The following is a 20,316-nucleotide window of genomic DNA, read 5'->3' on the forward strand; positions in this document are numbered from 1 at the left end:
CGATTCAAACATTACCGCCGTGTGGGGCAGCACAGACACCGCCGGCAAGGCCAGAGAACGAATCAAACGTTACCGCCCTGCCGCATCGACGCCGCCGGCACGGCCCAGAACTAGAGGGCGCAGGGAAAACATTTCAAAGGTAATTGAGGGGCAACTTTAACAGAGTGGTGGGACATTGATCAAGCTGCAGGGAATGACTGGGTTAACGTATGATGAGCGTCTGTCGGCACTGGGCCTGTACTCGCTGGAGTTTGGAGGGATCAGGGGAACACCTCATTGAAACGTACAGAATAGTGAAAGGCCCGGATAGAGTGAATGCGGAGAGGATGTTTCCACTAGTGGGAGAGCCTAGGACTAGAGGCCACAGCCTCAGAATTAAAGGATGTTCCTTCGTGAAGAATTTCTTTAGTCAGAGGGTGATGAATCTGTGGAATTCTTTGCCACAGAAGGCTGTGGAGGCCAGCAATGGATATTTTTAAGGCAGAGATAGATAGATTCTTGATTAGTGCGGGTGTCGGTGGTAATGGGGAGAAGGTAGGAGAATGGGGTTAGGAGGGAGAGATAGATCAGCCATGATTGAATGGCAGAGTAGACTTGATGGGCTGAATGGCCTAATTCTGCTCCAACAATTTGTGAACATTTGAACGACATTCAGACAGGAAATATTTAGTGATACAAGGGCCAAATATGGATGAGCTTAAGTCGACAGTTTGGGCATGAACAGGTTAGACCGAGCCGCATGTTTAGGCACGGAATAACTATACGATTGTGATATTTGGCCTCACCTGAACATTACAAGATTGTTTCATTCTATCCACGGCCACTCTCATCTCCATGACCTCTTGTTCCTTGCTTTCAAGCATGGCTTTATTGTCCTCCTTCACAGCCACTGCAGCACTGTACTGCAACTGAAGAGGCAGGAGAGACTGTCAGTACTTTTGGAACTGCCCCGAGTCACATCAAGCCTGAGCTTAGGCTCATCTCAGGGTGGGCAATGGCACGCCAGACAAGCCATTAAACTCCAGATTGACGTTGTTACAACAGATAAGGCAATAGACACGCTGAGCTATTGTCTGTAACATTTAACTTACTTTGATAGCCTCCAGTTCTTGAGTCAAAGCAGAAACATTCTCCGATTTTTGACTGCAAGTGTTTCTCATTTCTTGTATTTGACTCTTCAGTTCCCTCACCACATCCTAAAAGAAACAGGTTGATTCTGGTTAAGATGCAGCTAAATCTTCAATTTGGAATAAGACAATATGTCAAATATTCACAATGCGGGAGAGTCAGAGCCAGGGATGACATTTCTCAATCACTGAAGGTTAACGTGTGGGATCCAGCAAGCAATGAGGGGGACACACACACACAGACACAGACCGCTGGTCTCTGTTGGATGAGGTGAACTTTATTGAGAGAGGGCTTGTAGAGCAGAGAAATCTCACCCAAATTATACAGAGCTCCGTCAGTCTCTGGAGCAGTAAAACAGGGGCTTAAACCAGTTCTAAAACTCTGCCCAAAAACACAAAGTGCTGGAGGAACTGAGATGTGGTTTTGGGTGGGGACCCCTCTTCAGACGTGAAGCTCCTGCGACTCTACTCGAGGTTAATTGGCTTGATAAATGTAAAAATTGTCCAGTATAAAATTGTCCACCTTCCAGTATTGTCCCTGGAGGATATAGTGCTGAGTGATGCTCGACCTAGAGCCTTCCAGCGTGCTACCTCCAGGTCCAGATCTCGGAGAATTTCACTTGCACTTTATGTGCAAGTGACGAATAAAACTGATTGTATTGTATTGTATTAAGCCCCAGATACTCTCCCATGTTCATGTTGTCCTGCGATAATCAACAACTGCAGGTAACGTCTCCAGTGCCTTTAAGGCAGTCTGCAGGAGGTTGCCCCCCCCCCCCCCCCCCCGGGACACAAGAGCGGGTCGTGGGCGACGGGGGAGATCGGGAACACAATAAAATGGCACCAAACATGCCGGCGCTGGCATTATATGCAATATGATTTTCACTGTGAAATGTTTAATTGCATATGTGACAATAAATATCCACTGAACAACTGGTTTTAAGTTCCAACTCTCACACCTGATCAGCGTTGTGTTTCTTCTCCACATCACAGAGAGACAGTTTTGCATCAGCCAGGCTCTGCTCCATCCGCTTCAGCTCCAGTGCCTTAAAGAGCAGAATGTCAACGTTATTCATCAATAATAATCAGCAAGAACCCACGCCAGGTTAATACTTTGTACTCCCAGGACCTCAGCTTTTGTGCAATTGTGTTCAATAAATTCAAGATTCTAATTGTCATATTGTCAATTTATCTTATTTAGGGGCGGAATGGTGGCGCAGCGGGTAGAGCTGCTGCCTCACAGCGCCAGAGACCCGGGTTCCATCCAGACTACGGGTGCTGTCTGTACGGAGTTTGTGCGTTCTCCCCGTGACCTGCGTGGGTTTCCTCCGGATGCTCCGCTTTCCTCTCACACTCCAAATACAGACAGGTTTGTAGGTTAATTGGCTTCACCAGCTTGAACGACTACCGACCTGTTGCTCTCACTTCAACTGTGATGAAGTGCTTTGAGAGGCTGGTCCTGGCCAACATTAAATCCTCACTCCCACCTACCCTGGATCAGCATCAGTTTGCATATAGAGCTAATAGGTCAACAGAGGATGCCATCAACATAGCTCTACACTCTGCACTGTCACAGCTGGAGCGCCCCGGGTCATATGTGAGAATGTTGTTTGTAGATTTTAGTTCTGCATTCAATACCATCATCCCCAGCAGAATGATGGACAAATTGCCAACACATGCAGATGGATCAAGGACTTCTTAACAGATCATCCACAGACTGTCAGGATGGGGTCCAATCACTAATCCCAGTCCTGACGCTCAGCACAGGAGCGCCACAAGGTTGTCCTACCTTATACACAATATACACCCATGACTGCACACCAATACACAGCACAAACTGGATCATCAAGTTTGCGGATGACACGACTGTGGTGGGGCTGATAAATAACAACGACAATGTCTGCCTACAGAGATGAAGTTTTTCCCACTGAGAGTAGGGAAGATTCAAAGAAGGGGACATGACTTGAGAATTAAGGGACTGAAGTTTAGGGGTAACATGAGGGGGAACTTCTTTACTCAGAGAGTGGTGGCTGTGTGGAATGAGCTTCCAGTGAAGGTGGTGGAGGCAGGTTCGTTTTTATCATTTAAAAATAAATTGGACAGTTATATGGACGGGAAGGGAATGGAAGGTTATGGTCTGAGCGCAGGTGTATGGCACTAGGGGAGAATATGTGTTCGGCACGGACTAGAAGAGTCGAGATGGCCTGTTTCCGTGCTGTAATTGTTATATGGTTATATGTCCAAAAACTGACTGTCTGGTGCACTAAAAACAACCTGGTACTCAACCCAACCAAAACAAAAGAACTGGTTATTGACTTCAGGAGGAGGAGAGAGGAACCTGCTCCTCTCTACATCAAAGGAGACCTGGTGGAGAGAATCACTGACTTTAAGTTCCTGGGAATATACATCTCCCAGGCCCACAAATGGCAAATGAACACCGTCACTCTCGTGAAGAAGTCACAGCAGCGGCTGTATTTCCTGAGGTCTCTGCGGAGAGCAAACGTTTCACAGCCGCTGCTGCTGCCCTTCTACCAGTGCGCCGTGGAAAGTATCCTCACCTATGGAATCCTGGTGTGGTTTGCTAGCTGCACTGTGGCTGAGAGGAGTGCGCTGCAGAGAGTTATTAAAACTGCACAGAGCATCACAAACGCTCAACTGCCCTCCTTGGATGACATATACACGGCCCGATGCTTGCGCTGGGCCACAAACATCAAGCAGGACATATCCCACCCTGCCAATCACCTTTTCACTCTGCTACCCTCTGGGAGGCGATACAGGTTTATGAAAGCTCGCACCAGTAGACTAAAAAATAGTTTCTACCCATGTGCGATAAAAGAACTTAACTCTAACAGAGAACACTGGGGGAAGCACAATATAATTCGGGGTGCAAGATAATGCGCAATATTCTTTTAAAATATTTTTAATACCTATTTACTATTTTCTTTACTGATCTTGTGTATATGCGAGTCAATGGCTGTTGTTTTGTTTTTTTTTAAATTTTTATCCTGTGTCTTCTATGTACACACCGAAGGAGATGCAATGGAATTTCCTTGTACAGTTGTTGTGCAATGACAATAAACGTATTTCATTTCATTTCAAAATGGTAAATTGTCCCCAGTGTGTGTAGGATAGTGTTTATTGTGCGGGGATCGCTGGTCGGCATGGACTCGGTGGGCCGAAGAGCCTGTTTCCGCACTGTACCTCTAAACTAAATTTATCCAGCGCAGAATAAATCCTGTAAATGAACAAAGTTCCAGCTTACATCCCAGTCGATGAATTGATCTCATTTGTATTGCAGAAGCTGTTTGAGAAACAGACAAGGTACCAATGTGAAGTAAAGCAACCCAGGATGAAGTGGGATTTACGCATTTAACGGTGGAACAGGAACAAAACAACAGAAGCCAAGAGCAGGGGACAAGTAAACAGTTAAACAGGCATAATGTGTAGGAAGGAACTGCAGATGCTGGTTCAAATCGAAGATAGACACAAAATAATGTAGTAACTCAGCGGGACAGGCAGCATCTCCGGAGAGAAGGAATGGGTGACGTTTCAGGTCGAGACCCTTCTGCCTGTCCCGCTGAGTTACTCCAGCATTTTACGTCTATCTTTGAGTTAAACAGGCACGCTTAGACTCACGTACCTGCTTCTCGGACTTCAACAATAACTCTGAGGTTTCTCGCTTCAGAAGTTCTTTCTCATTCAAAGCCTTCAGAAGCTCCCTGTATCAAGAATCATTCATGGCTCAGTATTGAAAACCACAGCTCAGGCGGTTTTAAATAATTTAAAAGTAATTAATTCCATTTATTATAATACATTATAGCCTGGTTAAAGTTATTCAAATACCATTTGACATATAATGCCAACAAAAGTACCATTTGCTGGCAGCCTCGCCAACGGCCTGTCTCGTCCTTTTTCATATTTTGTTGTTTAGTCTGTTGTTAAATGTATGTTTTAGTGGGTGGCGGCACTGGGTGACGGGCCACGCACTGTACACAACCTTCGGCTCTTTGGGGGGGTGGGTCACGTGTCCCGGTGACGAGAGATAGGGGTCACGGTTTGGTCACGGGTGCCCGTGGAGAGTATTTAAGGGTTAATCGTGCCTGCACAGGGTTGGTGAGTGAGGAGAATTGGTGTAGTAATAAAGAACCAGTATTTCGGACAAACTTTGTGCCTGCCTCGTTCTTTAACGGACAACTCCGCGTCCGCTACAAGTGTATCTTTAGTTTTGTATTGTAGGGGGGTGGGGTTGGGGGAAACTTTTTATCTCTCACCTTGACAGAGATGTGAAGTTTCCCCCGTATTGTATCGCCGTCCGCACTGTGGCCTGACATCGTGGAGCTGGCGATCCCTTTGCTGGGAATCGACTTTGGGAGCCCCAACCGCAGGAGCCTGCGGACTTAACATCGTGGAGCTGGCGGTCCCTGTCGGGGATCGACTTTGGGAGCCCCGACCGCAGGAGCCTCGATCGCCCCGACTGGGGATGGTTCGACTGCCCCGGCCGCGGTAGAATGAGGAAAGAAGATAAGACTTTATTGTCTTCCAGTGGGGAATGTGGGGTAGCCGCTGTGGTGGATGTTTATTTTAACTTTTATGTAGTTGTGATTCTTGTTGCTTTTTTAGTATGGCTGTATGGCAAATCAAATTCCTTGTATGTTTTTACATACTTGGCTCATAAAATAATTACAATACAATAATAATACATTGTAAACAGACCACTGCATATTACAGTCAGCGAACTGTGCCTTTATGTAGATTTTAATGCAATAAAGTATTAAATCCTCCTTCTCTCCCACTAAGCGGTAACCCAACAGACGACATGGCTGAGAGGGAAGGCAGGGACGGGCGGCTGACAGCATGAATGGAAGGGCAGAGTGGCCAGCCAATTGCACACTGAATAATTACTGGGCTTCATGGAGAGCCATAATCACAGGTTAATTAGCAGGAATACTGCCCGCGGTTTTGTGAATCTAACGAGCAAACAGACGGGCTGCTCAGACAAGGCATACTGAGGCTATCATAAAACAGCACAACACAGGAACAGGCCCTTCGGCCCACAATGGCTGTGCCGAACATGATGCCAAGTTAAACTAATCTCCTCTGAACGTGATCCGTATCCCTCCATTCGCTGCATATCCATGCGCCTCTCCAAAAGCCTCTTAAACACCACTATCATATCTGCCTCCACCACCCGCCCTGGCGGCGCGTTCCACGCCACCACCACTGTTTAAAACAACTTGCACCGCACATCTCCTTTAAACTTTCCCCTCCTCACCTTATTGTTGTGCCCTCTATAGACAATAGGCGCAGGAGTAGGTCATTCTGCCCTTCGAGCCAGCATCGCCATTCAATGTGATCATGGCTGATCATCTACAGTTGGAAATGTCCACCCTGGGGGAAGAGGTTCTGACTGTCTACCGTCTCTGTACCTCTTATTACATATTTCTATCAGGTCTCCCCTCAGCGTCTGACATGCCAAGAAAAATCAACTTGGAACTTGTCTATTTTGCTACGCGAATCAGGGGGCTAGGGAAGAAGGGTCTCAACCCGAAACGTCACCCATTCCCTCTCCTGACCCGCTTCCCTCTCTCCTGACCCGCTGAGTTACTCCAGCACTCTGTGAAACGTCACCTATCCATGTTCTCCACAGATGCTGCCTGACCCGCTGAGTCTTATCACCAACAAACACTTACTTGGAGTTGTTCTCGATGTCTTGTTGAAGTTGTGAAGCAAGCATTTGGCTTTGTTGTTTTTCAGCTTCAGGAGGTTCCATCAGTGCCTATATTTAATACAAGAGACATTTAAGAAGCATTTGACAATGGGTGGTGGTCAGTACCGGCTCAGTGTGCTAAAGGTACCGTTTGATGCATCTCTGAAATTATTAAGATTCACAATGCATTTGGGAAAAGGAAACATTTGGTAGAGTAAGGATTAGTATTTGATCAGTACGGGTGTCAGGGGTTATGTGGCAAAGGCAGGAGAATGGGGTTGGCAGTCAAAGGGAGATCAGCCTTGATTGAATGGCGGAGTGGACTTGATGGGCCGAATGGCCTAATTCTGCTCCTAGAACTTATAGTTTTAAAACAAAAAGGTGTGTGCACAGGGGAAATTTGCCTGAACTACCACGAGCAGATAGATGTTGGGCATTGTCCCAACGTGCGGTGATGCTGTGGCCCGATCGGCAAGGATTGAAATCAACATCGACGTTAACACGCCAGCAGCTATCAACCTGTTGAGTATGGCACTTACCTTTCAAACACAATGTGTTAGAGTCTGACAATAGACAATAGGTGCTGGAGTCGGCCATTCGAGCCAGCACCGCCATTCAATGTGATCATGGCTGATCATCCCCAATCAGTACCCCGTTCCTGCCTTCTCCCCATATCCCCTGACTCCGCTGTTTTTAAGAGCCCTATCTAGCTCTCTCTTGAAAGTATCCAGATAACCTGCCTCCACCGCCCTCTGAGGCAGATAATTCCACAGACTCACAACTCTGTGAGAAAAAGTGTTTCCTTGTCTCCGTTCTAAATGGCTTACCTCTTTTTCTTTAACTTTGGCTCCTGGTTCTGGACTCCCCCAACATCGGAAACATGTTTCCTGCCTCTCGTGTGTCCAAACCCTTAGCAATCTTATATGTTTCAATAAGATCCCCTCTCATCCTTCTAAACTTCAGAGTGTACAAGCCCAGGCGCTCCATTCTCTCAGCATTTGACAGTCCCGCCATCCCGGGAATTAACCTTGTAAACCTACGCTGCACTCCCTCAATAGCAAGAATGTCCTTTCTCAAATTAGGGGACCAAAACTGCACACAATACTCCAGGTGTGGTCTCACTAGGGCTCTATACAACTGCAGAAGGACCTCTTTGCTCCTATACTCCTCTTGTTATAAAGGCCAACATGCCATTCGCTTTTTTCACTGCCTGCTGTACCTGCATGCTTACTTTCATAGACTGATGAACAAGGACCCACAGATCCCATTGTACTTCCCCTTTTCCCAACTTGGACGCCATTTAGATAGTAATCTGCGTTACTGTTTTTAATACCAAAGTGGATAACTCACATTTATCCACATTAAACTTCATCTGCCATGCATCTGCCCACTCCCCCAACCTGTCCAAGTCACCCTGTGTATTCTCATGCATCCTCCTCACAGTTCACACTGCCACCCAGCTTTGTGTCATCTACACATTTGCTAATGTTACTTTGAATCCCTTCATCCAAATCATTGATGTATATTGTAAATTGATGGAGAGTTACAAAGACCTCCTAGGACCTTGTGTCGACCCTGCTGCGAGTTTGAGTGGAGGGCAAACTCTTCTAAACTAGCAGATTAGGTCGCCGCAGTGGGACAGCCCCTTTATTCTTAGACCAGGACCCCTGGTTCTGGACTCCCCCAAAAATGGGAAAAATGTTCTTGCATCTAGAGTGTCCATTCCTTTTATTATTTTTATATGTTTCTATAAGATATCCTCTCATCCTTCTAAATTCCAGAGAATACGTCCAGTCTCTCCAATCCTTCCTCGTATGACAGTCCCGCCATCCCAGGGATTAACCTCGTCAACCTACGCTGCACTCCCTCAATAGCAAGGATGTCCTTCCTCAAATTTGGAGACTACAACTGCACACAATATTCCAGGTGTGGTCTCACTAGGGCCCTGTACACCTGCAGGCCCCATACTCAACTCCTCTTGTTATGACGGCCAACATGCCATTAGCTTTCTTCACAGTCTGCTGTACCTGCCTGCTTACTTTCAGTCTTTAAGAAGGAACTGCAGCTGCTGGTAAATCGAAGGTAGACAAAAGTTCTGGAGGAACTCAGCGGGTACGGCAGCATCTATGGAGCGAAAGATGCTGACTTTCAGTGACTGGTGTACAAGGGCACCCAGGTCTCATTGCACTTCCCTTTGTCCTAATCTGACACCATTGACATATTAATCTGCCTCCTTGTTCTTGCCGCCAAAGTGGATAACCTCACATTTATCTACATTATACTTCATGTGCCATGCATCTGCCCACTCACTCAACCTGTCCAAGTCACCCTGCAACCTCCTAGCATCCTCTTCGCAGTTCACACTGCCACCCAGCTTTGTGTCATCTGCAAATTTGCGAATGTTACTTTCAATTCCATCATCTAAATCATTAATATATATTGTAAATAGTTGCGGCACTCCACTCGCCACTGCCTGACATTCTGACAGCAACCCGTTTATTCCTATTCTTTGTATCCTGTCGACCAGCCAATTTTCTATCCATGTCAATACCCTACCCCCAATACCATGTGCTCTAATTTTGCCCACTAATCTCCTGTGTGGGACCTTATCAAAGGCTTTCTGAAAGTCCAGGTACACTACATCCCCTGGCTCTCCTTCATCCATTTTATTAGTCACATCCTCAAAAAAAATTCATGCTGACTTTGACCAATCCTTTTACTGCTATCCAAAGGCGTCGTTATTATTTCTTTAACAATCGACTCCAGCATCTTCCCCACCACCGATGTCAGGCTAACTGGTCTATAATTCCCCATTTTCTCTCTCCCTCCTTTATTGAAAAGTGGGATAACATTAGCTACCCTCCAATCCACAGGAACTGATCCTGAATCTATAGAACATTGGAAAATGATCACCAATGAAGCCACAATTTCTAGAGCCACCTCCTTGAGTACCCTGGGATGCTGACCATCAGGCCCTGGGAATTTATCAGCCTTCAGTCTACACAATACTATTTCTCGCCTAATGCAAATTTCTTCCAGTTCCTCCGTCTCCCTAGATCCTCTGTCCTCTAGTACATCTGGGAGATTGTTTATGTCTTCCTTAGTGAATACAGAACCAAATAAAGTAACTGTTCAACTCTTCTGCCATTTCCTTGTTCCCCATAATAATTCCACCTGTTTCTGCCTTCAAGAATCCCACATTTGTCTTTGCTAATCTTTTTCTCTTCACATACCTAAAGAAGCTTTTACTCGCCTCCTTTATATTCTTGTCCAGCTTACCCTCGTACTTCATCTTCTCACCCCGTATTGACATTTTTGTTACCTTCTGATGTCCTTTGAAAGTTTCCCAACCCTCTGGCTTCCCACAACTCTTTATTATGTTATTCACCTTTTCTTTTAGTTTTATACCGTCCCTAACTTCCCTTGTCAGCCACGGTTGCCTCCTACTCCCCTTAGAATCTTTCTTCCTCTTTAGAATGAAATGATCCTGCATCTTCTGGATTATGCCCAGAAATACCTGCCATCGCTGTTCCACCGTCATTCCTGCTCTTCTCTCATGCCTTCATAGCCCCCTTTGTTCAACTGCAACACTGACACTTCTGATTTAACCGTCTCCCTCTCAAATTGCAGATTAAAACATCATATTATGGTCACTACCTCGTAGCGGTTCATTACCTTATTGTCATTACATAACACTAAATCCAGAATTGCCTTCTCCCTGTTAGGCTCCATTACAAGCTGCTCTAAGAATCCATCTCGGAGGCACTCTACAAACTCCCTTTCTTTATGGTCAAGAACCAACCTAATTTTCCCAGTCTACCTGCATATTGAAATCTCCCATAACTACAGTGGGATTACCTTTGTTACATGCCAGTTTTCACTCCTGCTGCAACTTGCACCCTATATCCAGGCTACTGTTTGGGGGCCTGTGGATAACTCCCATTAGTGTCTTCTTACCTTTACAATTCCTAAATTCTATCCACAGTGACTCTACATCATCAGTCGCTATGACACAAGGTTCAAGATAATATGGATGGACAATTCTCCAAAACCTAGCCCCAAAACAGGGGCTGTCGGTCAGAAAACAACAAAAATAAAGTGCAATGAACCACTTCAATAGTTTAGTGCTTAAGAAAGAACTGCAGATGCTGGAAAAATTGATGGGAGACAAAAATGCTGGAGAAACTCAGCGGGTGAGGCAGCATCTATGGAGCGAAGGAATAGGTGACGTTTCGGGTAGAGACCCTTCTTCAGACGCTTCAATAGTTTAGTTTAGATACAGCGTTTAACCGGCCCTTTGACCCAAGTCCACAAAGACCAGCGATCCCCCGCAGAATAACACTATCCTACACGCACACAGACACACACAGACACACTAGGGATAATTTACAATTTGACTGAAGCCAATTAACCGACAAACCTGCAAGTCTTTGAAGTGTGGGAGTAAACCGGAGCACCCGGAGGAAACCCACGCAGGTCACGGGGAGAACTCCGTACAGACAGCACCTGTAGTTCTGATCGAACCAGTGTCTCTGGCGCTGTGAGGAAGCAGCTCTCCCGCTGCGCCAGCCTGCAGCCTCTATACAGAAGACAGAGTTTCCTGGTCTTTACACTGGAAGAGTCGCTCCGTTCCCTGCCTCCTTTCACGGACGCATCAAACAAGCGGATCAAGGTGACCACGTAAGAACTTGTCTACTGGACAACTCACAACAATTAACGTGACTTTCTAAACCAAATATTACAATCAAACATTGAAATCCACAAATCTCTGGAGACAGGAACAAATAAATCCAGAAAAGCTGGAAACAGCCAGCACAGCAGCGTGTCGAGAAACTCGAGTCACCGCTGAGTTACTCCAGCACTCTGTGAAACGTCACCTATCCATGTTCTTCAGATGCTGCCTGACCCGCTGAGTTACTCCAGCATTGCGTCTATCACAGGAATAACAAAGTCATCTTTCACTCACACTAATCTCAGACTGCAGAGTTTCTGCCTCCTCCTTCATCTGTTCCAGGCGCTCACGCAGTTGGTCAGCTTCATACTCTTTGAATCTCATGACCTCCAGGAGATTGTCGTTGGTATCTTGGAGAGAGCGCTTCTGCTCCAGGATTCTTTCATGCTCCAACCTTGTGTTTGAAACAACGAGAAGCAGAGAGGAGTCCCCATTAGGTGGGAATAATAACAGGGCAACCAGTCAGCAAGACAACAACACGTGGGATTATTATAGATTTCAATGCAAAGAGGGAATTACAATAAACATATACAGAGTTTACGGAAGCCATAGAGGTGACATCTGGTGAACCCTTCCATCTGTGTGGCACAAGACGCAATAAAGTTAAGGAAACCTGCTGCTTACTCCACTTCTGCTCTGAAGGAGAACTTTACACTTGGACATGTGTGTTCCAATACGTCGGAGTTTCGATCATCCCGACGAGAGGGTCTGAACATCTGTACACACACGGGACAATTTACAATTTTACTGAAGCCAATTAACCTACAAACCTGTAAGTCTTTGAAGTGTTGGAGTAAACCGGCGCACCCGGAGGAAACCCACGCAGGTCACGGGGAGAACGTGCAAACTCCGTACAGTACGACTGCGGAGGGTTCAAGGCCCCGATCACGGGTGAACAAAGGAGGAAGATGACTGAACTTTATTACCTGCCAGCACAGTGAGGAATGTTGATTCCACTGTGGTGGATGTTTCGGTTAAATTCTATTGTGTGGTTGCATGTTAGCTCATCACCGCCTCTACTTCCTGAGAAGATTACGGAGAGTCGGTCTGTCAATCAGGCTATTAAACCTGGCTCAGCCAAAACTCTGATTATTAATAACCCATTATCTGTTATTTGCACTTTATCAGTTTATTTATTCATGTGTGTATATATTTATATTGTAGTATATGGACACACTGATCTGTTTTGTAGTAAATGCCTACTATGTTCTGTGTGCTGAAGCAAAGCAAGAATTTCATTGTCCTATCAGGGACACATGACAATAAGCTCACTTGAACTTGAACCTTAATTGATGCAAATGACTATAAATGTGAACTTGAACCTGATGTACATGGATAGGAAGGGTTGAGAGGGATAAGAGCCAAACGCTGGCAAAATGGGACCAGCTTGGGTGGGGCATCTTGGGCCGAATGGCCTGTTTCTGCGCTGGGCCACTAAATGTCTACAACTCGTCTCAGAATCATTTGCTATTTAACCCACAATCCAACAGATGTGTAGGAAGGAACATAGACCAAAGATAGACACAAAACGCTGGAGCATATCAGCAGGACCGGCAGCATCTCAGGAGAGAAGGAACGGGTCACGTTAGGGTCGAGAAACAAGATGTGTCTGTAGAAGGGTCTCGACACGAAACGTCACCCATTCCAGCTCTCCAAAGATGCTGCCTGACCTGCTGATTTACTCCAGCATTTTGTGTCTGCATCACACAGGCACGTGCTGTGAGTATTTACTCGGGGTAGGCAGTCAGTTGGCTTTTACAAAATCTTAAACTGCGCATGCGCAGATTGTTCTCCTCTCCGTAAACGGTCAATTGACTTTTATAAAGCAATTTGTTTTCAAAAACCATAATCTCTTAATAAAGTACCGTATTTCCCAGCAATGAAGACGCACCTCCATTTTGAGTCGCTAAATTTTGTAAAAAAAAGGCTGGAGGGACATTGAATTTCTCACGCTCAAAAAAAAAGAAATTAACAATTCAATTTGCCCAAGGCTTCCAAATCTCCTCCATTCTGAATTACTGAATGGGTGGGGGGGGGGGGGGGAGGGTGATGGCAGGTGGAGAGATGGTGGGAAAAACGGGAGCACACCGGGACAAGTTGAATCAGTTCTGATCTTATTGAATGACAATACTAGTTCAAGGGACTAACTGAGGCAGAGAATTCCACAGATTCACAACTCTGTGTGAAAAAGTGTTTCCTCATCTGCATTCTAAATGGCTTACTCCTTATTCTTAAACTGTGGCTCCTGGTTCTGGTCTCCCCCCAACATCGGGAACACGTTTCCTGCCTCTAGCGTGTCCAAGCCCTTAATAATGTTATATTTTTCAATGAGATAACCTATCCTTCTCAACTCCAGAGTGTACAAGCCCAGCCGCTCCATTCTCTCAGCATATGACAGTCCTGCCATTTCGGGAATTAACCTTGTAAACCTACGCTGCACTCCCTCAATAGCAAGAATGTCCTTCCTCAAATTAAGGAACCAAAACTGCACACAATACTCCAGGTGTGGTCTCACCAGGGCTCTGTACAACTGCAGAAGGACCTCTTTGCTCCTATATTCGATTCCTCTTGTTATAAAGGCCAACATGCCATTCGCTTTCTTCACTGCCTGCTGTAACTGCATGCTTACTTTCATAGACTGATGAACAAGGACCCCCAGATCCCGTTGTACTTCCCCTTTTCACAACTTGACATTTAGATAGTAATCTGCCTTCCTGTTTTTGCTACCGAAGTGGATAACCTCACATTTATCCACATTAAACTTCATCTGCCATGCATCTGCCCACTCCCCCAACCTGTCCAAGTCACCCTGCATTCTCATAGCATCCTCCTCATAGTTCACACCGCCACCCAGCTTTGTGTCATCTGCAAATTTGCTAATATTACTTTGAATACCTTCATCCACATCATTGATGTACATTGTAAATAGCTGCGGTCCCAGCACCGAGCCTTGCGGTACCCCACTAGTCACTGCCTGCCATTCTGAAAGGGACCTGTCAATCCCTACACAAATCCATTCTTCTCTCTTTGTTTCTTAAGATACTCTTAAGACCAAGGAGCTCATTGTAGACTTCAGGAAGTCCAGAGGCGGCACGCACACCCCCATCCACATTAACGGGACGGAGGTGGAACGTGTTTCTAGCTTCAGGTTCCTGGGAGTCAACATCTCCGATGACCTCTCTTGGACCCACAATACCTCTATTCTGATCAAGAAGGCTCAACAGCGTCTCTTCTTCCTGAGGAGACTGAAGAAGGTCCATCTGTCTCCTCAGATCCTGGTGAACTTCTACCGCTGCACCATCGAGAGCATCCTTACCAACTGCATCACAGTATGGTATGGCAACTGCTCTGTCTCCGACCGGAAGGCATTGCAGAGGGTGGTGAAAATTGCCCAACGCATCACCGGTTCCTCGCTCCCCTCCATTGAGTCTGTCCAAAGCAAGCGTTGTTTGCGGAGGGCGCTCAGCATCGCCAAGGACTGCTCTCACCCCAACCATGGACTGTTTACCCTCCTACCATCCGGGAGGCGCTACAGGTCTCTCCGTTGCTGAACCAGCAGGTCGAGGAACAGCTTCTTTCCGGCGGCTGTCACTCTACTCAACAACGTACCTCAGTGACTGCCAATCACCACCCCCCCGGACACTTATTATTATTTATTCAAATCGTTTGCTATGTCGCTCTTCAAGGGAGATGCTAAATGCATTTTGTTGTCTCTGTACTGTACACTGGCAATGACAATTAAAATTGAATCTGATCTGAATCTGAATCTGAAAGATAATGGCAATCCATGTTTGAAAAACCCGCCAAGAAACTTGCGCTGCGCATGCATAGTACGCTGTTGTGGATGCACGCAATCCACGGTGCAAAGACAGAATTTCAGCTGACTTTATAGACCGTTATCATTGAAGGCTTGAAGCAGCTTCGACGGCACGCGAACTGCACATATTTTCGTGTATTACACGTACTGCAGATGAAAGGCACGGAGAATTATGCCTACTTAAGAGATCGATCTCTTAGGTAGGCATAATTCTCCTATGCCTTTACTATTTATATTTAATAATTATCATTTTATAATTTTAGTCAGGGTTGGCAGTGCCTACCTTGCCGACCCCGACGGCACGTGCCTGTAGTACTACAACAGATGGGTAATAGGAAGGTGATAAACGTCACCTGATTTTATCCAGCTCCAGCTGAACCTTTATAAACTGGTCTGAGAGGTGGAAGTGGTCAGCATCGTGCTGGGCCTTGTAGGATCGGTACTCCTCCTTCACGGCTCGGAGCTCCTTGTCAGCAGACTGCAGCACAATGCGCAGGTCATGCACTTCACTCCGCAATACTGCAACGTAGAAGAAGCCGCATCACTTCACAACAAACAGCACCAGCTTTAATACGCAACACCAAATCTTTTACTCTGCTTTCTACAACTTTTGAAGTTAAAGTTTAGAGAGAAGGAACTTTAGAAGCTGGAATCCTGAGTAAAACACAAAGTGCTGGAGGAACGCAGCATGTCAGGCAGCATCTGTGGAGGGAACGGACAGATGATGCTTTGGGTAGATTGGGAGCTGCGATGCTTGTCGCAGGTAGATCGGGTGGTCAAAGAGGCTTTTGGCACTTTGGCCTTCATCAGCCTGAGTATTGAGTATAGAAGTTGGGAGGTCATGTTGCAGTGGTATAAGACGTTGGCGAGGCTGCATTTAAAATATTGTGTTCAGTTCTGGGCACCATGTTATAAAAAAGATGTTGTCAAGCTGGAAAGGGTAAGGAGAAAATATATGAGGATGTTGCCAGGACTAGAGGGTCAGAGCTGGAGGGAGAGGCTGGGACTTTATTCCTTGGGAGTGCAGGAGAATGATCATCATCATCATCGATGAAAACATCAACAGGCACGGCGCCTTATGTACAACAGTGATCGCAACTTCTACTGAATTGTGGATGGCCGTTGGCTCGCTAGGATCTCATCCGCCCTTTGACAGGTCTTGTTTACTCTGGAGTTTAGAAGGACGAGAGGGGATCTTATTGAAACATATAAGATTATTAGGAGTTTGGACGCGCTAGAGGCAGGAAACATGTTCCCGATGTTGGGGGAATCCAGAACCAGGGGCTACAGTTTAAGAATAAGGGGTAAGGCATTTAGAACGGAGATGAAGAAACACTTTTTCACACAGAGAGTGATGTGGAATTCTCTGCCCCAGAGGGCGGTTCTCTGGATACTTTCAAGAGAGCTAGATAAGGCTCTTAAAGATAGCAGAGTCAGGCGATATGGGGAGAAGGCAGGAACAGGTTACTGATTGGGGATGATCAGCCATGATCACAATGAATGGCGGTGCTGGCTCGAAGGGCCGAATGGCCTAATCCTGCACCTATTATCTATTGTTTCTGGTCCGGCTGGGGTCCACAGCCCCCTCCTCACTTGGCAAACCAGGTGATGGAGAATGTTTGGTCGCCGACTATCCGACCATGGAGCAGGTAGGCCCCCCCCCCCCCCCCCACCGCGCGGACATGACCTTGGTCAGAATGAGGGGTGATCATATAAAGGTGTATAAGATCATAAGAGGAATACATCGGGTAGATGCACAGAGTCTCTTGCCCAGAGTAGTGGAATCAAGGACCAGAGGACATAAGTTTAAGGTGAAGGAGAAAATATTTAATAGGAATCTGAGGGGTAACTTTTTCACACAAAGGGTGGTGGGTGCATAGAACAAGCTGCCAGAGGAGGTAGTTGAGGCTGGGACTATCCCAACATTTAAGAAACGGTTCGACAGGTACATGGATAAGACAGGTTTGGAGTGAGAGAGACCAGGCGCAGGCAGGTGGGACTAGTGTAGCTGGGACATGTTGGCCTGTGTGGGCAAGTTGGGCCGAAGGGCCTGTTTCCACACTGTATCTTAGTCTGAATGGTCCCGACTCGAAATGTCTTCTATACATTCCCTCTGTAGATGCTGCCTGACCTGCTGAGTCACTCCAGCATTATGCAATCAAAGCTTCATTAAAAAAATGTACAAAAAAAATAATAATCTAAAACAGATGTACAATGAAAAATGTTGAAAGAGGCATTTTAAGATTTGGTGCAATTGTACACGGGAGCATGAACTTAATCATGCGAGTGGCCTGGGAATAAAGAATATCCACGTGGATGAAACAAAAGACTTTGGCAATAAATGACGTACTGTTGTTTTGGCTCAGACTGTCCTGCAGCTCATTCTCCAGCGATTTGTTCTTTGTCTGGAGATCCTGCTGGCTTTTGTTCCTATCATTTCGTTCAGAGGTGAGCAGCTAAGAGCAATTCACACAGGCAGGTTTAGCAGGTATCAACTCGGAATCATTGCAATTATGAACCACAGTTGACACATTCTAACGGAAACACATGCAGAGAGAAAACAAAACCACCCCCTCACCCACAAGTCAGAAGATCACAATTCGCCAGGGCCTGCGGATAAAGTTAAAGACAAATCACTGCAGTTTTAGATGAGGAACCATTGGCAATAGTTCCAGTTTAAACATTATTGGATATTTAGAGTCAGAGTCAGTGGCATTTCAGAGACATGGCGATGCAGGGAATGGAGCGATGTGATTACGTGCAAGCAGATAAGAGAAGGCAGGAGAATGGGTTTAGGAGGGAGAGATAGATCAGCCATGATTGAATGGTGGGGTGGACTTGATGGGCCGAATTCTACTCCTATTCCTTATGACCTGATGGTGTAGGAAGGAACGGCAGGTGCTGGTTTGTACCAAAGATCGACACGGTGTTGGAGTAACTCAGCGGGTCAGGCAGCATCTGTTGAGGAAAGGAATAGGTGACGTTTCGGGTCGAACTCCTTCGTCAGGCTGAAAGATAAAGCTGGGGAGGGGAGGGGCATTGGAGGCAAGAAAATTTGAGGTGTCTTTCAGTCTGAAGAAAGGTTCTGAACTGAAACGTCACCTATTCCTTGTCTCCAGAGAAAAGAGACAGTCTTGGAATGGTGTTCAACACAGACATAGTGGGCTGAAGGGCCGGTTTCTGTGTTGTACCATTCTACGCTGTATATTTTCTATGCCAACACAGGACGGAAACAGGCCCTTCAGCCATATTTATCCACCAAGATGTCCCAACCAAGCTAGTCCCATTTGCCCAGATTTGGCACATAACACCCTAATTTGAGTTTAGTTCATTGTCGCGTGTACAGTGAAAAACTTATGTTGTGCGCTAACCAGTCAGCGGAAAGACAATACATGATTACAATAGAGTCGTCCAATAGAGTGTACAGATACACGATAAAGGGAATAAGGTGAATAACGTTCAGTGCAAGGTAAAGCCCCTAAAGTCCGATCAATGATAGTCCGAGGGTCTCCAATGAGATAGATTGTAGTTCAGGACTTCTCTCCAGTTTCCTTTCCCCTCCATGCAAGCTAAACAGACAGCTGTGGAGGCACGGCAGAGATAGATAGATTTAAGGCAGAGATAGACAGATTCTTGATTAGTACGGGTGGCAGGGGTTATGGGGAGAAGGCAGGAGAATGGGGTTAGGAGGGGGCGATAGATCAGTAATGATTAGTTGATCTATCATGGCTGATCTATCTCTCCCTCCCAACCCCATTCTCCTGCCTTCTCCCCGTAACCCCCGACACCCGTACTAATCATGAAACTATATCTGCCTTAAATATATCCATTGACTTAGCCTCCACAGCCATCTGTGGCAAAGAATTCCACAGATTCATCACCCTCCGACTAAAGAAATTCCTTATCTCCTTCCTAAATGAACGTCCTTTAATTCTGAGGCTGTGACCTCTAGTCCTGGACTCTCCCACTAGTGGAAACATCCCCTCCACATCCACTTCACCCAGGCCTTTCATTATTCGACTGGAGCCGTAGGGTCAGTGTTGACCAGGGCACGGGCATGAGCTGTAGGGAGAGACTGTACAGGCACTTCCTTGGATAGAGATGTATAAGATCACGAGGGGAATAGATAGGGTGAATGCAGTCCTGAATGAAGAGTTCCATGGCCAACTGATTGTAGATTCCACCAGTTATTAACTTCAGGCCAACTGATATCCATTCTCTTTCCACCCGTCATAGGTCTACACAAGTTCCCTTCCAATTGATGGCAATTGTTCAGGGGTCCAGGCATGTTTACAAGATGAGAACCAGTGAATCCGTCATTTCAAGAGGCTCCTCCTTCATTTGGCTCATCCTCTCCTGGCCTTTTGCTCTCATTAGGCTGCCAGCTACTAGAGATGTTCAGCAAGCAGTGTTGGTGTTGGAGCCACTACACTCTTCGTTGCATAGTAACGATCTGGATGATGGAATTTATGTAGGGAGGAACTGTAGATACTGCTTCACACCAAAGATAGACACAAAATGCCGGAGTACTCAGTCTGATGAAGGGTCTTGACCCAAAACGTCACCTATTCCTTCTCCCCAGAGATGCTGCCTGACCCACTGAGTTACTCCAGCATTTTGCGTCTATCTTGGGGGATGGAGTTGATGCTTTTGTGGCTAAGTTTGCAGATGATACAAAGACAAGTGGAGGGGGGTAGTGTGGGAAAAGAAGGGACTGTGCAGAAAAACTTAGACAGGTTGGGATACTTGGTGAAGAAGTAGAAGATGGAATACAGTGCAGCAAAGTGTGGAGTCATGCATTTTGGTCGGAGGAATAAAGGCGTAGACTATTTTCTAAATGGGGACAGAATCCAGAAATCGGAGCTACAAAGGGACTTGGGAATGCTGGTGCAGGATTCCCAAAAAGTTAATCTGCAGGTTAAAATGGTGGAAT

The 20,316-nt window shown here is 46.1% G+C and overlaps 1 protein-coding gene across 1 annotated transcript in view; it reads right to left on the bottom strand.

The window, feature by feature from the left end:
• Positions 1-20,316, bottom strand: part of kif15 (kinesin family member 15) — an 88,701-nt gene that overhangs the window by 17,154 nt on the left and 51,231 nt on the right. The window contains exons 19-26 of the mRNA XM_055653226.1: positions 17,734-17,839; positions 15,737-15,902; positions 11,801-11,960; positions 6,818-6,903; positions 4,768-4,846; positions 2,087-2,173; positions 1,092-1,196; positions 786-908 (exon numbers count right to left, since the gene is read on the bottom strand). Coding sequence (XP_055509201.1) covers positions 786-908; positions 1,092-1,196; positions 2,087-2,173; positions 4,768-4,846; positions 6,818-6,903; positions 11,801-11,960; positions 15,737-15,902; positions 17,734-17,839 — 912 coding nt within the window. The remainder of the gene's footprint in view (positions 1-785; positions 909-1,091; positions 1,197-2,086; positions 2,174-4,767; positions 4,847-6,817; positions 6,904-11,800; positions 11,961-15,736; positions 15,903-17,733; positions 17,840-20,316) is intronic.

The sequence above is a fragment of the Leucoraja erinacea genome, chromosome 2 (genome assembly GCF_028641065.1).
Source record: "Leucoraja erinacea ecotype New England chromosome 2, Leri_hhj_1, whole genome shotgun sequence".
NCBI lineage: Eukaryota > Metazoa > Chordata > Chondrichthyes > Rajiformes > Rajidae > Leucoraja > Leucoraja erinaceus.